Source organism: Juglans microcarpa x Juglans regia, chromosome 2S (assembly GCF_004785595.1).
Source record: "Juglans microcarpa x Juglans regia isolate MS1-56 chromosome 2S, Jm3101_v1.0, whole genome shotgun sequence".
Taxonomy (NCBI): Eukaryota; Viridiplantae; Streptophyta; class Magnoliopsida; order Fagales; family Juglandaceae; genus Juglans; species Juglans microcarpa x Juglans regia.
Window position 1 is genome coordinate 6,623,381 of NC_054597.1, and position 15,325 is coordinate 6,638,705.

Sequence of the window (15,325 nt, forward strand, 5' to 3'; positions counted from 1 at the left end):
TCCGGCGGGCAACTACATTCTTCATGTTCAAGACTATTTTCATCATGAACGTGCCGCCATCCTAAATCTTTTATCTGAGTTTTCTTCATTTTTTTCTAATATGATACTTTCTTTTGATAAGTCTAATATGATACTCTCTTCTTATATTCTTCAAATAAAGATGCGATGGTTATCTGTGGAATGGAGAATGTATTATCCGCTCGACAATAAATTAAGCGAAATGATATTTGCAATTTTAAGATTATGTACGTTTTTTTAAAAGTGGGTAAACCTAGAAATTATATGAAAAATATTATTTTTTTAATAATAGATCTTATTTTTTTCAAAAGAACTTACACACCCTATAAATATATCTAATATTACTCACAAATTCTATATGGATTCCCCAAAAATTTAAAATATTTACTCTACATTGTTGTAGCATCATCATATAAATCAACCCAGCTCAAACCTAATGAATTTCTGTTTTCCTTGGAAGGAAGACAAAAGCAGTAGGCATTGAGTTGAGAGTTTGACAGAAATTTGTGAAGATAAAAGAAGAGTACAGTACAGACTCCTATCTTTATATGATCATCTACTGGTCCTAAGTTCAAAGTTTCAGAGAAAACGACAAGTACTGATGACGCCGAAGTAAACCATTTCGGCAGTACCTTGTGTTTCTGCTTTATATTCTCATGCTTAGCCGACGTGTCCCGTATGAGCACCTTGTGTTTTTAGGGTTCATTGACATAGAAAATCTGAAAACTCGCGTCGATCGGTTGAGTATCGAAAGTGGATACCTGTAAACCGACATTAATGAAGGCCGCCCATTGTTTTTGGGATGACTGTCGTCATTGTTTTAAAGGGTGCTCGATCTTTATCCCTGTAAGCCTCATCACCCACCATGTCCTTTCTTCCAAACGTTGCATCAAGTTCCCTGAAGACCGCCACACCCATCATGTCCTTACAGCTCTCTAACGGTGGCAACAACGTAGCATCGGCCATTGGTAATGGCAGTAGTACTTCTGAGTCCGAGCTCCTGAGCTTCCAGAGGTTTTTCGAGCACTGGATCGTGGAGCAGGACAAAAATCTCCAGGACCTCATATCTGCATCCAAACACCACGAACAAGCTAACGCCAGTAACATGGCTGCAAAATCAAAGGATCGAGCTGATCGTGATGAGGTTCGGATCACAGACAAGCACCACTTTCGCCCGCTCATCGACCGGGTCATTCAGCATTACGAGCAATACTATCAGGCCAAGTCAAGGTGCGCCAAGCACGATGCGATAGGTGTGCTGAAAGCCCCATGGACAAGCGCACTCAAGAACTCGTTCATGTGGATAGGAGGGTGGCGACCCAGCATGGCTTTTCATTTGCTCTACTCCAAGTCCGGACAGCAAGCCGAGGAGAAACTAGCCAGTTTTGATCAAGGGATGAGTAGTCGTGGCGATTTGGGGGATCTCTCGCCGAGTCAACTGAGCAAGGTCGACGAGTTGCAGAGGAGGACCATTAGGGAGGAGAGAGAAATCACGGAGAAGATGGCGAAGCACCAGGAAACGGTAGCGGACTCGGCAATGGTTGAGTTGTCACACGTGGTGACGGAGTTGATAAGGAGCGAGGGGGAAGGCAGGAGGGGTGGTGGGATTGAGAAGGAGCGAGTCGAGTCGGTTCTGGCGTTGAAGGAGGAGGGCTTGGAGAAGATCTTGCTGAGAGCAGATGATCTACGGTTGAGAACGCTAAAGGCGATTCTCGATGTTTTTACTCCAGTCCAGGCCGTCCATTTCTTGATTGCTGCTGCTGAGTTGCACCTGAGATTACATGACTGGGGCATGAAGAAGGATGGCACTGCCGGCCATTGATCCTATCCCACTTTGGCAATTAATAAAATGTTTTTTTCTTTTTTTCTTTTTTGTTTTTTTTTTTTTTCGGTGAGAAATGATAGTTGCAGTCGTGACTATGCAAGCGCAGTACAATCACTTTAAAAAAAATGAATAAATACGGTACTCACATGAAAAAATAATAATTTTTTAATAATAGATCTCACTTTTTTTTAAAACTACTGCACGACGTTTACACACTCCACGACTACATGTAACATTACTTCTTTTTTATCTTTTATTTTTTACCCTTTTTCGAGTAGAAAATTAGTTGTCGTGTGAGAGAGCATTAGTATTGGTTTAGATAAATTTTGGGTAAAATTTGAGTAATTTACCACTTTTTGAGGTTTTAGCTATCCATGCTAAAGCTGAATTCCATATTAGATTAGTTATCTCTTTCTCTTTACTAATGTTATATTATTATTTTTTATTTATTTGCTTTTTCAAATACATTTTTTTCCCCTTAATTTCCAGTAACCTATTTCCAACCAAGCAAGAAACTATATTAACATTCAAAACAAGTCGCATCATAAGACTTCAAAACACGCAATTATAATAACTCAACTTTTTGTGCAATACATAATATAAAATAAATCATATTGGAATGATGTAGAAAACAAAAAGATTAATAACATTTGATTAGTTTTTATAAAAGAGTAGCATTACTTACCAAATTAGTTTTCTTTCGAAATTTGAAATTCATGATTTTCAATAACTAATACAAGGAGAAGTAATTTTTTTTTGTTTTTAATTTTTCTTGAGTACATTTAACACTTTCCTTTCTAAAATATAGGTTTAGCCTCTATTGAATTATTATAAATTGCTTGAAAAAAAGCACACGATATAAATGGTAGGATACAAACTCATTATGGGTTTTGTGCTTTCATATGAACAGTGTATTTGATAAGTAACATAATTTGTTCTCTTTAATTAATGTTATTTTCCTTATACCATTCATAGAAACCAAAACAAAATGAGTTACAAAAATTAAAATAATAATAACAAAATCAGACAAGTATCTGCGAAATCAGACAAGCAAAAATGGGAACAACAAAAGAAGAGTTACATGGAGGCCCCAAGAAAAAAAACCGCAATTTACACCTCAATTAATTAACTATAATAATACAGGGCAATGATGGAAAAGAACCTAACCGGATCTTCTATATCTCTACCAACTTTTTTTTCTTTTTCTTTTGTATAGGCACCGGGTGTCCGGAATGGCATCCCGACTAATCCCAACTTATCTCAACTTATAATTTATAATGCTAATCGGCACTCTTTTCAAACCTCATTGTTTCTTCATCCAATACAGCCATGTGCTTCCTCTTCTTGGATAAACTGGTTGGATTCTGAAGCCCAGTTTCAGCAAATTGAGCAGCTGTTCTAGCTCGCAATTCTTCCAAGCTCTCACCTTCCTTTGCTCTCTCGAGAACCTGAAAAATATTCGTGGGGGGTCAGTTGTCACAATTTTCCCATTGTGTGGAGGGGCAAAGTGGTCTCCACGTCTAGAGAACTTACCAGATGCCGACCGTAGAGATGTGTGCTTGAAAGCGCTTGAAGCGCATTGTGTGCCTCTTGCTTTGTAACATACTCCACAAATGCAAACCCTCTATGATGTCCAAACTTCTTTGGAAGCCTTAGGCTCTTAATCTGCACACCAACGTGAAAGTCAAGTCCAAAAGAAAAACATTAGTTTGTCATACGACAATTCATCATTCATTAAAAAACCGTGGCTCGTGAGTGATAAAACCTCACATAATCAGTCAGTGGATGGGGGGGAAGGAACTGCTTTCTCAGTTGCATTTTTGTGTTAGGTATCTTTTTCATGCTTCGTTAATTGCAAAAGAAGATAGAAGGAGAAATTAATTGACATATGGATATTAACTTAATTTGAAACAGTTCCGGACCTTTTATCCTTGAGACACTTTGTTCTTGCATCTTGATTTTTAAAATTAATTGCAAACGTTGATTCAACACTATTATAGAAATAAAGGTTCCAAACTTCTCATGCTTTGCAAGAACATTGCCTTAATTTGTATTTGCATTTAGCAAAATGCACAACAAGCAACTTAACGTAACGAATCACCTGGCCAAATGGATTAAATAGCTGTCTCAGATCTTTATCTGTTGCCTCAAATGCCACATTTCTTACAACTAATTTAGTTGAACTCTTATCCGTCTCCACTGTTCTCTGCACCCGTTCATCTTTCTTAGCATGGCAAAGTTGTAAGATAAGTGCGTGTCCATCCAAAATAGTTCCCTGAAAGAGAGAATGCGAGAGCCACAATAAGTTTTCCAAACTGCATGCAAAATGCAAGTCATTTGCTGTCTGTTAGTACCTGTAAATCTGTACAAACATTGGCGGCTGTCTCAACGGAATCAAACTCAATGAAACCAAAACCCATTGACACATTCTTCCCATTTTTCAAGTGCTTCTTCACCTGCATGTGACCAGACATACTCAAGAAAACAGGAATACTATGAAATATAAATCTCATTAAAAAAGTTACAAGGACTAGGAAAATTACCTTGACACTTAAAATCCTTCCCTTCTTCACGTGTTCAATAAAATGCTTTTTCAAACTCTCATCAGATGTCTTAAAATTCAGGTTCTTGACAAATAGAGATCGCGACTGAATCACAATAATAAAAAGAAAGCATGGTTGTTAAAAAGAAATGTAATACAGACAAAAATCCTATATCGAAGGGGAAACAAAAACAAAGGTGCAAGTAAGAAACGCATATCAAACCTCAATTCTATCAGAATCAATATCCATGTCAATAAATCCTTCCACTTGTTGCTCTAGCATGATCCTCTTGGCATCATGCTCACCAATGGCATTGTTCTTTTCATCAGTCTTGGATATTGAACTTTGATTAAGAATATTTGCAGGAGCCCATTCCAAATATAGTGGAGCATCCCTGTTAAATTAAAAATAAACGGTAAGAAACTCCTAGACCATCAAAAAGTTAGATGCAGCAATCCAAATAGGGAAAATAAAAAAGTGAATGCATTCAAAACAACCATAAGAATTCTAACAAATACAAAAACCAAGTATTCTAATGCAAATTTGAGTCAACGGGTCATGTAAAGTTATAATGATAGACCTCAGCTTAACCGAAGCACCCTGACATTGTTTCAGGCAGCATAAATTCTGTCGAGTGGTTCAGGCAGCTTATATTCTGTCGAGTTGAGTTGGCTTAAGTTACATCCAGAAGAATAGAAGACCTCTTTGCCAATTGGAAAGGGTTATATGGTAGCTCAAAAATCGGAACAGAGTGGAAGATGGTCCTATCTATCTAGTGTTGAGTATTTTAAGGGAAAGAAATGATTTTGAGGATCGCTAGAGGATAATAGGGAGCCTAATAGACTGAATTTTCATTAATTTCTTGTCTCTTTTTATTTCTAGTTAGATGTTCTCTTGTATACTTCTGGTGTACTTGGCATACACCATTTGTGGCTTTTTTAATTAAATCTTCAATTACCCTTTTTTATTTCTAAAGCAAGAATTTCATTAACATAAAAGGATCAAGATCCATGAGGAGTGGGTGAGGTTCCCCAACAAACACCCCATTACAACAAGTGCAGTGCAAAAGAAGAAAATAAATTGGCTTTTGGGACCAAAGAATTGGTCCCCACCCATTCCCCACAAAGGGGGCAAAGTCTTAAATGACGTTTCTTACAGTCCGTTGTACGAATTGTGGTGCCATTGGTGGAGGCAATGGTTTGGTAGTGGTGCACTGCAGTTTGTTGTGCGCAGCTATGGAGGCACGTGGAGGCCACACGCCAGTAATATTGGGGTGGGGTGGATCAGATCTAATTACCTATATATACAAAAGTATAGGCTTGGGTTTTTGGGAAGTCTAAAATCTATTTCCTTTTCATGTAAATTCCAATGCCCCTTGGTTGGAGGGGCGGGGATAGTTGAAAATGGAACACCCCAATCCAAGGCAACACCTGACAATGTTTTTAGCAGCTCATACTGGAAACAAGGGGCGTCAGCTCGAACTCCAAGTTGTTTGAAAGTTTAAAAGGTTGAAGCCATGAAACGGTTAATCTCAAAGGTAATATCCAGCTTTGGTTCTAAATAAAGGAAGCAAACTAGTAATAACTTCGCTTCAGAGCTACAATTGACAAATTGAATTCACGCCAAGACTTGGCCAAGGCAACTGTGTTTCTTGGACCCTTCACCTTCTTGTACGTGTCAAGAACATAAGTATGGCCACCAGAAAACCCTCCACCCTACGAACACTGAACATCCATGTAATGTATAGCTTAGGCCCACATGAACCCATCAAGCTTGACTAAATTTGACCTCGACTCCCAGAACAAACTGCTCAACAATTTTTTTTTATAAGTAAACGATTGTATTAATGAGAATAGGCATAGCCCAAGTACACAGGGACTATACAAGAGACAACACCTAGTTAAAAGGAAGAAATGGAAACAAGAAAGTCATGAAAGCATAGGCCATTGAAATCTACAGTTTTAGCCCATAAGAATTAAGTTTTAACAGAGTAATCTAATCTCCTCGGTGAGCACTCCGTATCTTCAAAAGTCCAATCATTACGTTTCTTCCATAAGCACCATAGAATACAAATATGAACCATCTTCCACACAGTTGTGATTTGTGGAAAACAACCCAGTTTCATCCAACTAGCCAGAAGCTCGACCACAATAGCAGGCATAACCGAGGTTAGCTCTAACATTCTCAAAACATCATCCCATATCGCTCTAGCAACCTCAATGCAGTAGAAGACGATCCACAATCTCGCCACTTTTTCTACACATAACCACCTTGTATTTCCGTAAATTATCCATCATCAAAATCTTACCCAAAGCAGCTGTTCAAACAAAATATGCTACCTTCGAAGGCGCCTTATTTCTCCAAATCCTTCTCCATGGAAAGTGATTATTCTACGGATGTGTGAGGGAATTATAGAAGGAATGAACATAAAATGTACCTTTTCTAGCGGATACCCACCACAAATTGTTAGTTCCCTAAGTACTCAATCTCATGGAGTACAAGAGTCTGAAAAAATCCGAAAAGCTGCTAACTTCCCAATCATGGGCTGCCCTAATAAAGCTCACATTCCATTGGACTAAGACACCAGACATCTCCATGAGGTCAGCCACTGATGCTTCTTTTTCACGTGGAATCCTGAAAACTATAGGGAATGTGTCCTTAAGGACTTTATCTCCGCACCATAAGCCATACCAGAATTTGATTCTAGATTCGTCTCCCGTCACAATTCTAGTATGTCGAGCAAAAACCCCCAACCTCGTCTAATGTGCTTCCAGACTCCCACTCCATGAACCCCTTGTACCTCCATAGTGCTCCACCCCCCCCCCCCCCCCAAAACCCAACAAACCACCATACTTGAAGTCAATTACCAACTTCCATAAAGCTTCCATTACCATGTTATACCTCCACAACCATTTCCCAAGAATAGCTCAATTAATACCTTCATATTTCTAATTCCCAACCCACTGGTAGAGATTGGAGAGAATACCTTATCCCACTAGACCAGATGGGATTTGAACTCATCCCCTAGCCCACTTCAAAGGAAATCACGATGGAGTTTCTCATGCCCCTCTTTCCTTTTTAAGATCTCCTATGCCATGTCTTTTTTTTTTTTTTTTTTTTTTTTTTTTTTGAGAAAAAAAAAATAATCCTATGGTAGATGTACTTTCTAAAATTTCTGTAAAAGCTCTGTATGATTGAATAGAATAAAGCAGCAAATAAAAGGGCAGTTTTAGATAGTAATTGCCTTTTATATGCATATGAAAACAACAAATGATAATGTTTACTTGCATTCTAGAATTACTAAGACAGACAAACAAAATGTGATTGAAGAGTATCGTTTTGAAGCATTTGAGTTTTTCTCCAAGTGTTTTTCTTTGCTCTGTATGTCATATATGCACCCAGTGGGTCTTAAACCCAAGCATTACATCCACTCTATTCTAAAGGTGGGAGTAGGTGAGGTTTGGATAGTGAGTTGAGTTGAGATGAAAGTTAAAAGTTGAATAAAATATTGTTATAATATTATTTTTTTAAAATTATTATTGTTTTGGGATTTGAAAAAGTTAAATTGTTTATTAAATTTTGTGTGGGAATTTGAAAAAATTGTAATGATTAAATGAGATGAGATGAAATGAGTTGAGATCAACTCTGAATCCAAACGGGGGCTGAAGTATTTTATTTAGAACAGGAGCATATGCTAAGTTGTTCGAAATTTAATAATAATTTAAAAAACAGAAGTAATATTAGATCAAGTCTAGGAAGGGCGGTTCCAAAGCTCAGCAGACAAACAAAATCCACTGCCAATATTCAGAATATATATTGGATAAGAACTTCATCAGCTACTGCTTCAATTGGCATCTAGAGACAAACATAAACTTACTTGTAGCGCTTGTACGCCAAACCTCTAAAAGCTGCACGAGCTTCAGCTGGTTCAAGAAATACAACCTGAAATATAATCCAAAAAGAGATCAATGAAGAATAAATTAGTAATATACCACTCCTCAATGACGTAGATGTTTACTTGTGGCAATTATCATGATGTTCTCGCACTTGTATGTAAACAGGAACACTTTTCAAACTTTTTTTTTTTTAAGTCACTTTTCAAACTTAACAGAGAAGAAATTAGCTAAATACACTACATTGATGGCAGACAACCAAGAAGGAAACCTTGTCAAAAAGCATTTCCAATTACTTGGAGCAATAACAGTATGGCTCCATCTAAATTGCAAAGGTGGTCAAATTCCGACTGCAGGCCAGCCAACCCAGACCTTAACACTCCCAAGCCCGAGTCAGATCCTCTTCCCTACCAGCCAGCCATCTGCTGGAGTCCAAATGCAAATATCTAAATTTCCTCTCTCAGACAACAATAACAACATCGACACCCCCTGCCCCCAACATACACTAACTTCTGCAGAAGGAGGTTAGCCCAAAACTCCTATTAACCCATTATTACAGTGGCAAAAATCCATTTTAGGAGATCTTCAAGTTCAGCAATTCTATCTCCATCATATAAGTAGAACAATTACCTACATAGGATATCATATACATAGGTCCTTTGATTATGATAGTAGAAAGTCACCAACATGGGATAATGTAAAAAATAAAATAAAATAACATTAGATAAATGATAACTTGGCATCTTAGTGTTCCCATAGTTTCAATACATGGCCACTCTACCGGGTTGTTAACTGCCTTAGACAGGTTCTAGTCAGCACATAGTTCCAGTACATAAATACTGAGAATTAAGAATGTGTAACTTAACTAGAAGATGATAAAAAAAAAAATAGAAACTTCTTAAGCATCAACATTTGCAAAGGAACATTCCGTGACAAAATACAAACGAAAAAAAAAAAAAAAAAGGCATGAATGCATACCAAGGCCAATGCTTTTGTTGAAGGGATAATAATTTTGTCCAAACCCCCAAATTTGCCAAACATCTTCGCCAATTCATTTTCAGAAGAACCATAAGGCAAATTCTTCACCAACAGAACGTGCTTGCTTCTTTTCACACTATCAACTTTCCCAGCAGCATAATCCTCTAAAGATGCTACATTTACTCCAGCGTTTGTAAGAGCCTTTTTAGTCTCTGCAATCACTTGAGTTTCTCCCAAAGCTATACGTACAGCAAGATCATCAGCCTCCCGATCAAGTAAATCACTCTTACTTACACCATATTTCCTAGCAATGTTTTCGACAACCTGTCAACATACCAAACAAGATGTAAGGTGAGCCTCAATTTTCACAACAAAGCACAGAATCAACTCTCAGAAGCACACTTCAGCAATGCATGGTCAATTACTACGCAATGCTATTGCTAGGAGTATTGGGCAGAAATGAGATAAAGCAAACAACAAAAACAAACATCCTCTGTTTATTTCTGGAAATGTGCAGGGAGAGAAATAATGAAACTAAACTTCACAATTGAGTATTTCTGAACACACTGCTCAGGTTAATATACATACTGTATCAGGGCGCATGAACAAGCTGTTCCATGCTCTAGTATCTCCACTAGCTTCAGATGCCTTCCGCTCTTCCTCCCTTTTTCGCTTAAAAGTTTTTGAAGTTTGACTAGCAGAAACGTCAGTCCTGAAGATCAAGTAATGTGAAAGTCCCAGTTTCAATGAAAGCAGATAGTGATGCATGATGCAAACTGAAAAATTGTAACACGTCAATGCTACTTACTCCTGCTGCTCGGAATTTTTTTTTTTGTTTTGCTGGCATAACATGCAATAATCTGCCTTGAAAAATTGAATTGTCTAATTCTTCTAATGCCCTGTTTGACAAGTAAAATATGTAATGATTAAATAACAAATCGATGAAACAAATAAATTCAGTTTCAGGAAATGACAAGATCCATCAAAGGTTTAAATGGCATCATCAATTAGGAACTAAAACTCATCACAGGAGTAGCCAAAGCAGCTCGTTGTAACAGAAAGAAAACTATATACCTCACTGCAGATTCTGGAACTGCATAATGAATATAAGCTATTCCTTTGGACCGTTTTGTATCTTTGTCAATAACAATATGGACCTGTGAAACATCACCAAATTTACTAAAATGGCCTTCCAGTTCCACCTCACCGTTAAGAAAAACAAATCAAAATAACAAATTGAATTACAAACAAAGATAAGGATTTCGACCTGTGAGACATCACCAAATTTACTAAAATGGCCTTCCAGATCCTCCTCACTGTTAAGAAAAACAAATCAAAATAACAAAATGAATTAGAAACAAAGATAAATATTTCGACCAAGGCAGGGTAATAAACACTACAAATATATGTCTGCGACAATACAAAAACTGATTTCATATACTGTACTATACATATCATTTTCTTTCCTGTTAGTAAAACCAAATTTGTATTGAATAGACTGGACAGGAAATACAAACGCAAAGGGGAAAAAAAGAGGAAGCAAGGATGAGTACATTGCAGTATATGGCAGATTGCGGACAAAAAGGCGACCAGTCTCAAGAACTTCATCTTTATCATCTTTCAAACTTGATGATGGGTGACATGATTTAGGTATTTTACCATCAGGGTCCTGTGAAAGGCCTTCCTCTTTATCCTCTACTTCATGAGTATCCTGGCTCTCAAGGCCTTCCTCTTCATCCTCTTTGTCATCATTGTCGTGATCATCGTCGCTACTTTCTGAGTCTGACCATTTTTGTTTTACTCTGCTCTTGAAGTAATCCATATCTGAAATGACTTCATCATGACCAAGACTAGGTGATTTTTCAGCTTCATAATTATCAGAAATGTCAGACTCGTCTAGCTCAATGTGCACTGGAACTGATTTCTTTTTGCGTTCCTCCTTTTCTTGAGTTTCCCTCTTGCTGACATCACCATTTTGGTCAGCTGTAGATGTTATTAATGTATCATTGGCCCACAATTTTGACTTCACACGTGGCTGCATGACCTGAAGAAACTCTTGAAGTTTAGGGTCATCATTCTCACAACTCTTTTTAAGATTCTCTCTCTCTCCTTTAGATCCTGCAAGGCTTGAGTTTTTAGAACCAGCAATTTTTGTCTCCTCATCAGTTCTTTTATCTTCTTTTTTCAAAGAATGCCGACTCCAAGGACGAGGAATATCTGGATCCCCAACTTTACGAGCAATCTGAAAGTAAGCAAAAAGATTGTGAATGTATGCAAAGGGGGCTCGCTAGCCTGCTATCAAGCAAATATCACTTTTCAATTATCTGATTATGATGTTTGTCTGTTCTTATTAATGGATCTCTCTCTGATTTCTTTTGCAGCTCTCAAGGGTTGAGACAAGGACAGGGAGACCATCCATGTCCCTTAATATTTATGGTTGTTATGGAGGACCTGAGTAGAATGTTGATTGTTTCTGTGGATAAGGGACTCCTTTTTGCTGATGATACATAGATCTTTTGTGATGTTAACTGGAATCACTTCCATCACTTATGCTACTACTTCTTATGCTTTAAAGTTGCTTCAGGTTTGAAGATCAATTTGGCAAAGTCGTAATTAGTTCTTGTGAGGCCATGGTAGATATCAAGGGCTTGGTTAGATTTTTAGGGCATAGGGTGACAACTTTACCCGTGAAGTACTAGGGACTTCCTTTGGAGGTGCCTTTCAAGGAAAAAACATGTAGGAAGGACGTCATTGAGAAAATGTTTTTTGCCCTAGGGGTTCGATGTTATTTTTGCACATATGAGCTAGAGTTTACAGCCAAATTATAGTGTTTTTCACTCTAAAGGGTACCAATACAACAATCATCTATTTTAGATAATTATGGGACTTCTTAATGAACTTTACATTTGCAACTTCAAATCTATGGTAATCATCAATGTTCAAATACAGAATTAGCAAACCTCTATTTTGAAAATCTAATAATAAAAATCTGCTAAAAGATAGTGGAATAGCAATGTGCACCTCACAAGTAATCCTACAAGTATCAATGTAAGACTTGTTAAAGTATTTGATAGCATCTTCAGCTTCACGCTCTGTCCGGAACCCAATAAAAGCAAACTGCCTACTCTTACCATCCCTAGAAAAACCCACAAATGAAATAAAAGGGCATAGATTAACAACAAATATATAACTCAGAAAATGAAAACAATAAAACTATTAAACAAAAAAACAGAGATAAAAAAGTGGTATAGTATTACTTGGTTCTCATTATCTTTGCATCCGTAATTTCTCCTTTCTGAGAAAACAATTCTCGAAGGTGGTCCTCCGCCACATATTTTGGCAAACTCTTCACACAAATCCGAGACCTGCTCACAGCAATATGACAGAAATAATATGCAAATGTAATAATCACTTTCTTCTTAAAGTACAAACTGAGTCCATTGCCCATGTTATAAGGGGACGGGGAATCATTGAGAAAAAATACTTATACATCAAAATTTTCAACGTTCTTTCTACCTGTATATCCTCGGGGAAAATTCAGATAAACTACGTTTTTTTTTTTTGGTCTCTCCTCTCTAGGTATGGAGATGAATAAAGGTTTTCTCTATAACCACACAAAAACATAAAACTGATTTCAAATGGAAGAACTTCCGTCCCAGTTCGCATAGACTAAGCGGTTAGTGGAAGAGCTTAAAACCTTCTTTTTTAACACTTCATTCCATTGATCAATTGTAATAGGTTTTAATGGTTTGAATCTCTACACAAGCACGACTAGCTCTTGTTCCGTATACTTGGGCTATGCCTAATTCTATAAAAAAAAAAAACTTACTTACTCATCAAAAGAAAAATAATCTCAAGAGTAAAGGGGCAGAACAAAATAGAATAAGTTAAAATAGCCCAGAACAAGCGTGCGCTTGTATACAACATGATGTTGTGTGCGAGAGAGCGAAAGAGAGAGAGAGACTGACCCGAGCGGCGGATGCACAGTGGAGGTCTTAAAGTCATCCTCCATTGCTCTACCTTCTTCTTATCGCTGGTCCACAGGTTCTTACACTGTTTCCGGCGAGGCTGGTGTCACACGGCTTACCATATGCCACTCTTAGGGTTTCTCAAGGCAGTCAAAAGGTGGGATTAGTGAAGTGGGTTCTGAGAGCATTCACGTTCGCTTTGCGAAATGGGAAGTTTAAGTAAATTTACATAATTGATATAAAAAAATAATCATTGGATTGGTTAAATCTAAAATAAAATAAATTTTTATTATAATAATTAGTTAAAGATAGAGAACGTTGATTGATTTATTAAATATTAAAATATTAATTTTTTACTCTAAACAAAAATATTATTTGGTTTTAACTAAAAAATTTAAATAGAATTTCAAATGAGTTTCATCAAATATTTTTTATTATTAACATTAAATAAATTTTAAAAATATAATTTTTTTAATATTAATTTTATTAAAATATAATTATTATTAATATTAAATTGATATAATAATAAAATGTGATACAAATAAATTAAATAAAAAATTATTAATTTAATAAAATTTTATTATTATATAAAAAGTAAATAGTTAATGTAAAGATTAAATTTAAATAAAATAAATAAATATAAAAATGTATGATATTAATTAATAAAGATTAAATTTAAATAAAATAAATAAATTTAAAAAAATATGATATTAATTAAATTTTAAAAATATATTTAGTCAAGCCAAGAAAAAATGGAAGGAGGGACGAGCATCCCGACGAAGCCTTCGGTCAAAGCATAGACGCTGGAGGGTTGGTCAACAAATAGGGTTAGTGGGCTGGGCCAAGCCTCATGGACGCTGGAGGCCTTTTACTTACTTCAATTAGTATTCGATTAGATGGTGGGCCGGAGCATGTTCCCTTGGGCCAGTTTGTTAATTGTTTTCTTATGTTGGACAGGCTTGTCGGCCTCATTTCGTTGGTGGCCTTTTATGGTATGCTTTTGTTGCTTTGTCTATTTTGTTTTACAAATTCTATTTGCAGTCTTGAGTCGGAGATTGTGTGTGCAGTCTCATTGATAAATAGGGTAAAAAAAAAAATTATCATTTTAAAAATGATATTATTATAATTTTAAAATTTTTTTAAACATAACTGTATGGACTTGCATGAGCAGTCCCTATTTTAGAGATTGTATGTAGACTAACTCTATTTGTTTTATTCTTACCGTTAGGCTAACAACTTATAGGCTAGACAGTGACCTCTGCTTAGGTATGTTGAATGAAATTGTAATTTTCTTGTCTTTTCCTATTTCTCTCTCTTCTCTCATTCTCTCGTTCTGGAGGAGCTCCATTAAAAGTGAGCAAAATCCTAGTTTTTTTATAGCCTTTTTCCTTAGGCCTATTACAGCTGGGTGCAAAAAGCATTTTGCCATCCCCGCCTCAGAACTCCTGTCTACTAGCTTTGCTACCTGGCTCTGTCTTCGCTTGTCTACCACAACTCCTGCAATGTAGCATGCCCCAAACTTTAGGTTCTAGCATTCAAGTGTATTGACTCGTTAAGGAAATGCTTTAAAAATAAACATATTCACGAAATAAACTCTTGATTAGGGTGACAATATATAACACGACCCGTGAACCCAACATAAGCACGACATTAAAGATGTAACGGGTCCGGTTTGGTCCGGTTTTGGACAAATTTTGAGACTGAATCAATATACACCGGTTCTGCATTTTCAAGAACCAATACCGCATTGATTACTCTCCTAAACCGGTACTTCTGGTTTTACCGATTTGGTCCGAATTTTCGATTTTAATCAAGTGCTAATTTGTCATTAAAAAATCTGTTATAAAAAAAAATGTTCTATTAAAAAGATATGTTCTATAAAAAAAAATGTTCTATTAAAAAAATCTGTTGTATTAAAAAAATCTATTGTATAAAAACTGATTTAGGTAAAAATACACTCCAAAATATGGTTTGGGATTTTTTAATAAAAATACTGATTACATGACACATTTCAGCAATTGATTAGTGATTATATGACAATTTCAATATTTCATACCAAATAAAGAACAATCAATGGGAGTACCCAAGCCAGTCCTGGGC

The 15,325-nt window shown here is 36.5% G+C and overlaps 1 protein-coding gene and 1 long non-coding RNA gene across 2 annotated transcripts; both read right to left on the bottom strand.

Moving 5' to 3' along the window:
* Positions 1 to 477: 477 nt before the first annotated feature.
* Positions 478 to 2,211, bottom strand: LOC121253674. Its single transcript, XR_005938428.1, has 2 exons — positions 2,083 to 2,211; positions 478 to 1,885 (listed from the first exon to the last, which is right to left on the bottom strand). It is a non-coding gene; the product is annotated as an uncharacterized LOC121253674 (long non-coding RNA).
* A 621-nt stretch (positions 2,212 to 2,832) lies between these two features.
* Positions 2,833 to 13,406, bottom strand: LOC121253673 (multiple RNA-binding domain-containing protein 1). The gene is made up of 16 exons (XM_041153681.1): positions 13,226 to 13,406; positions 12,515 to 12,622; positions 12,279 to 12,393; positions 10,811 to 11,499; positions 10,525 to 10,573; positions 10,332 to 10,414; positions 10,049 to 10,156; positions 9,846 to 9,951; positions 9,258 to 9,581; positions 8,264 to 8,328; positions 4,609 to 4,780; positions 4,387 to 4,491; positions 4,198 to 4,299; positions 3,945 to 4,118; positions 3,377 to 3,508; positions 2,833 to 3,291 (listed from the first exon to the last, which is right to left on the bottom strand). Exons 1-16 carry the CDS (start codon positions 13,267 to 13,269, stop codon positions 3,124 to 3,126), a joined length of 2,544 nt encoding a protein of 847 aa, XP_041009615.1. The 5' UTR covers positions 13,270 to 13,406; the 3' UTR covers positions 2,833 to 3,123.
* Between the last annotated feature and the right edge of the window lie 1,919 nt (positions 13,407 to 15,325).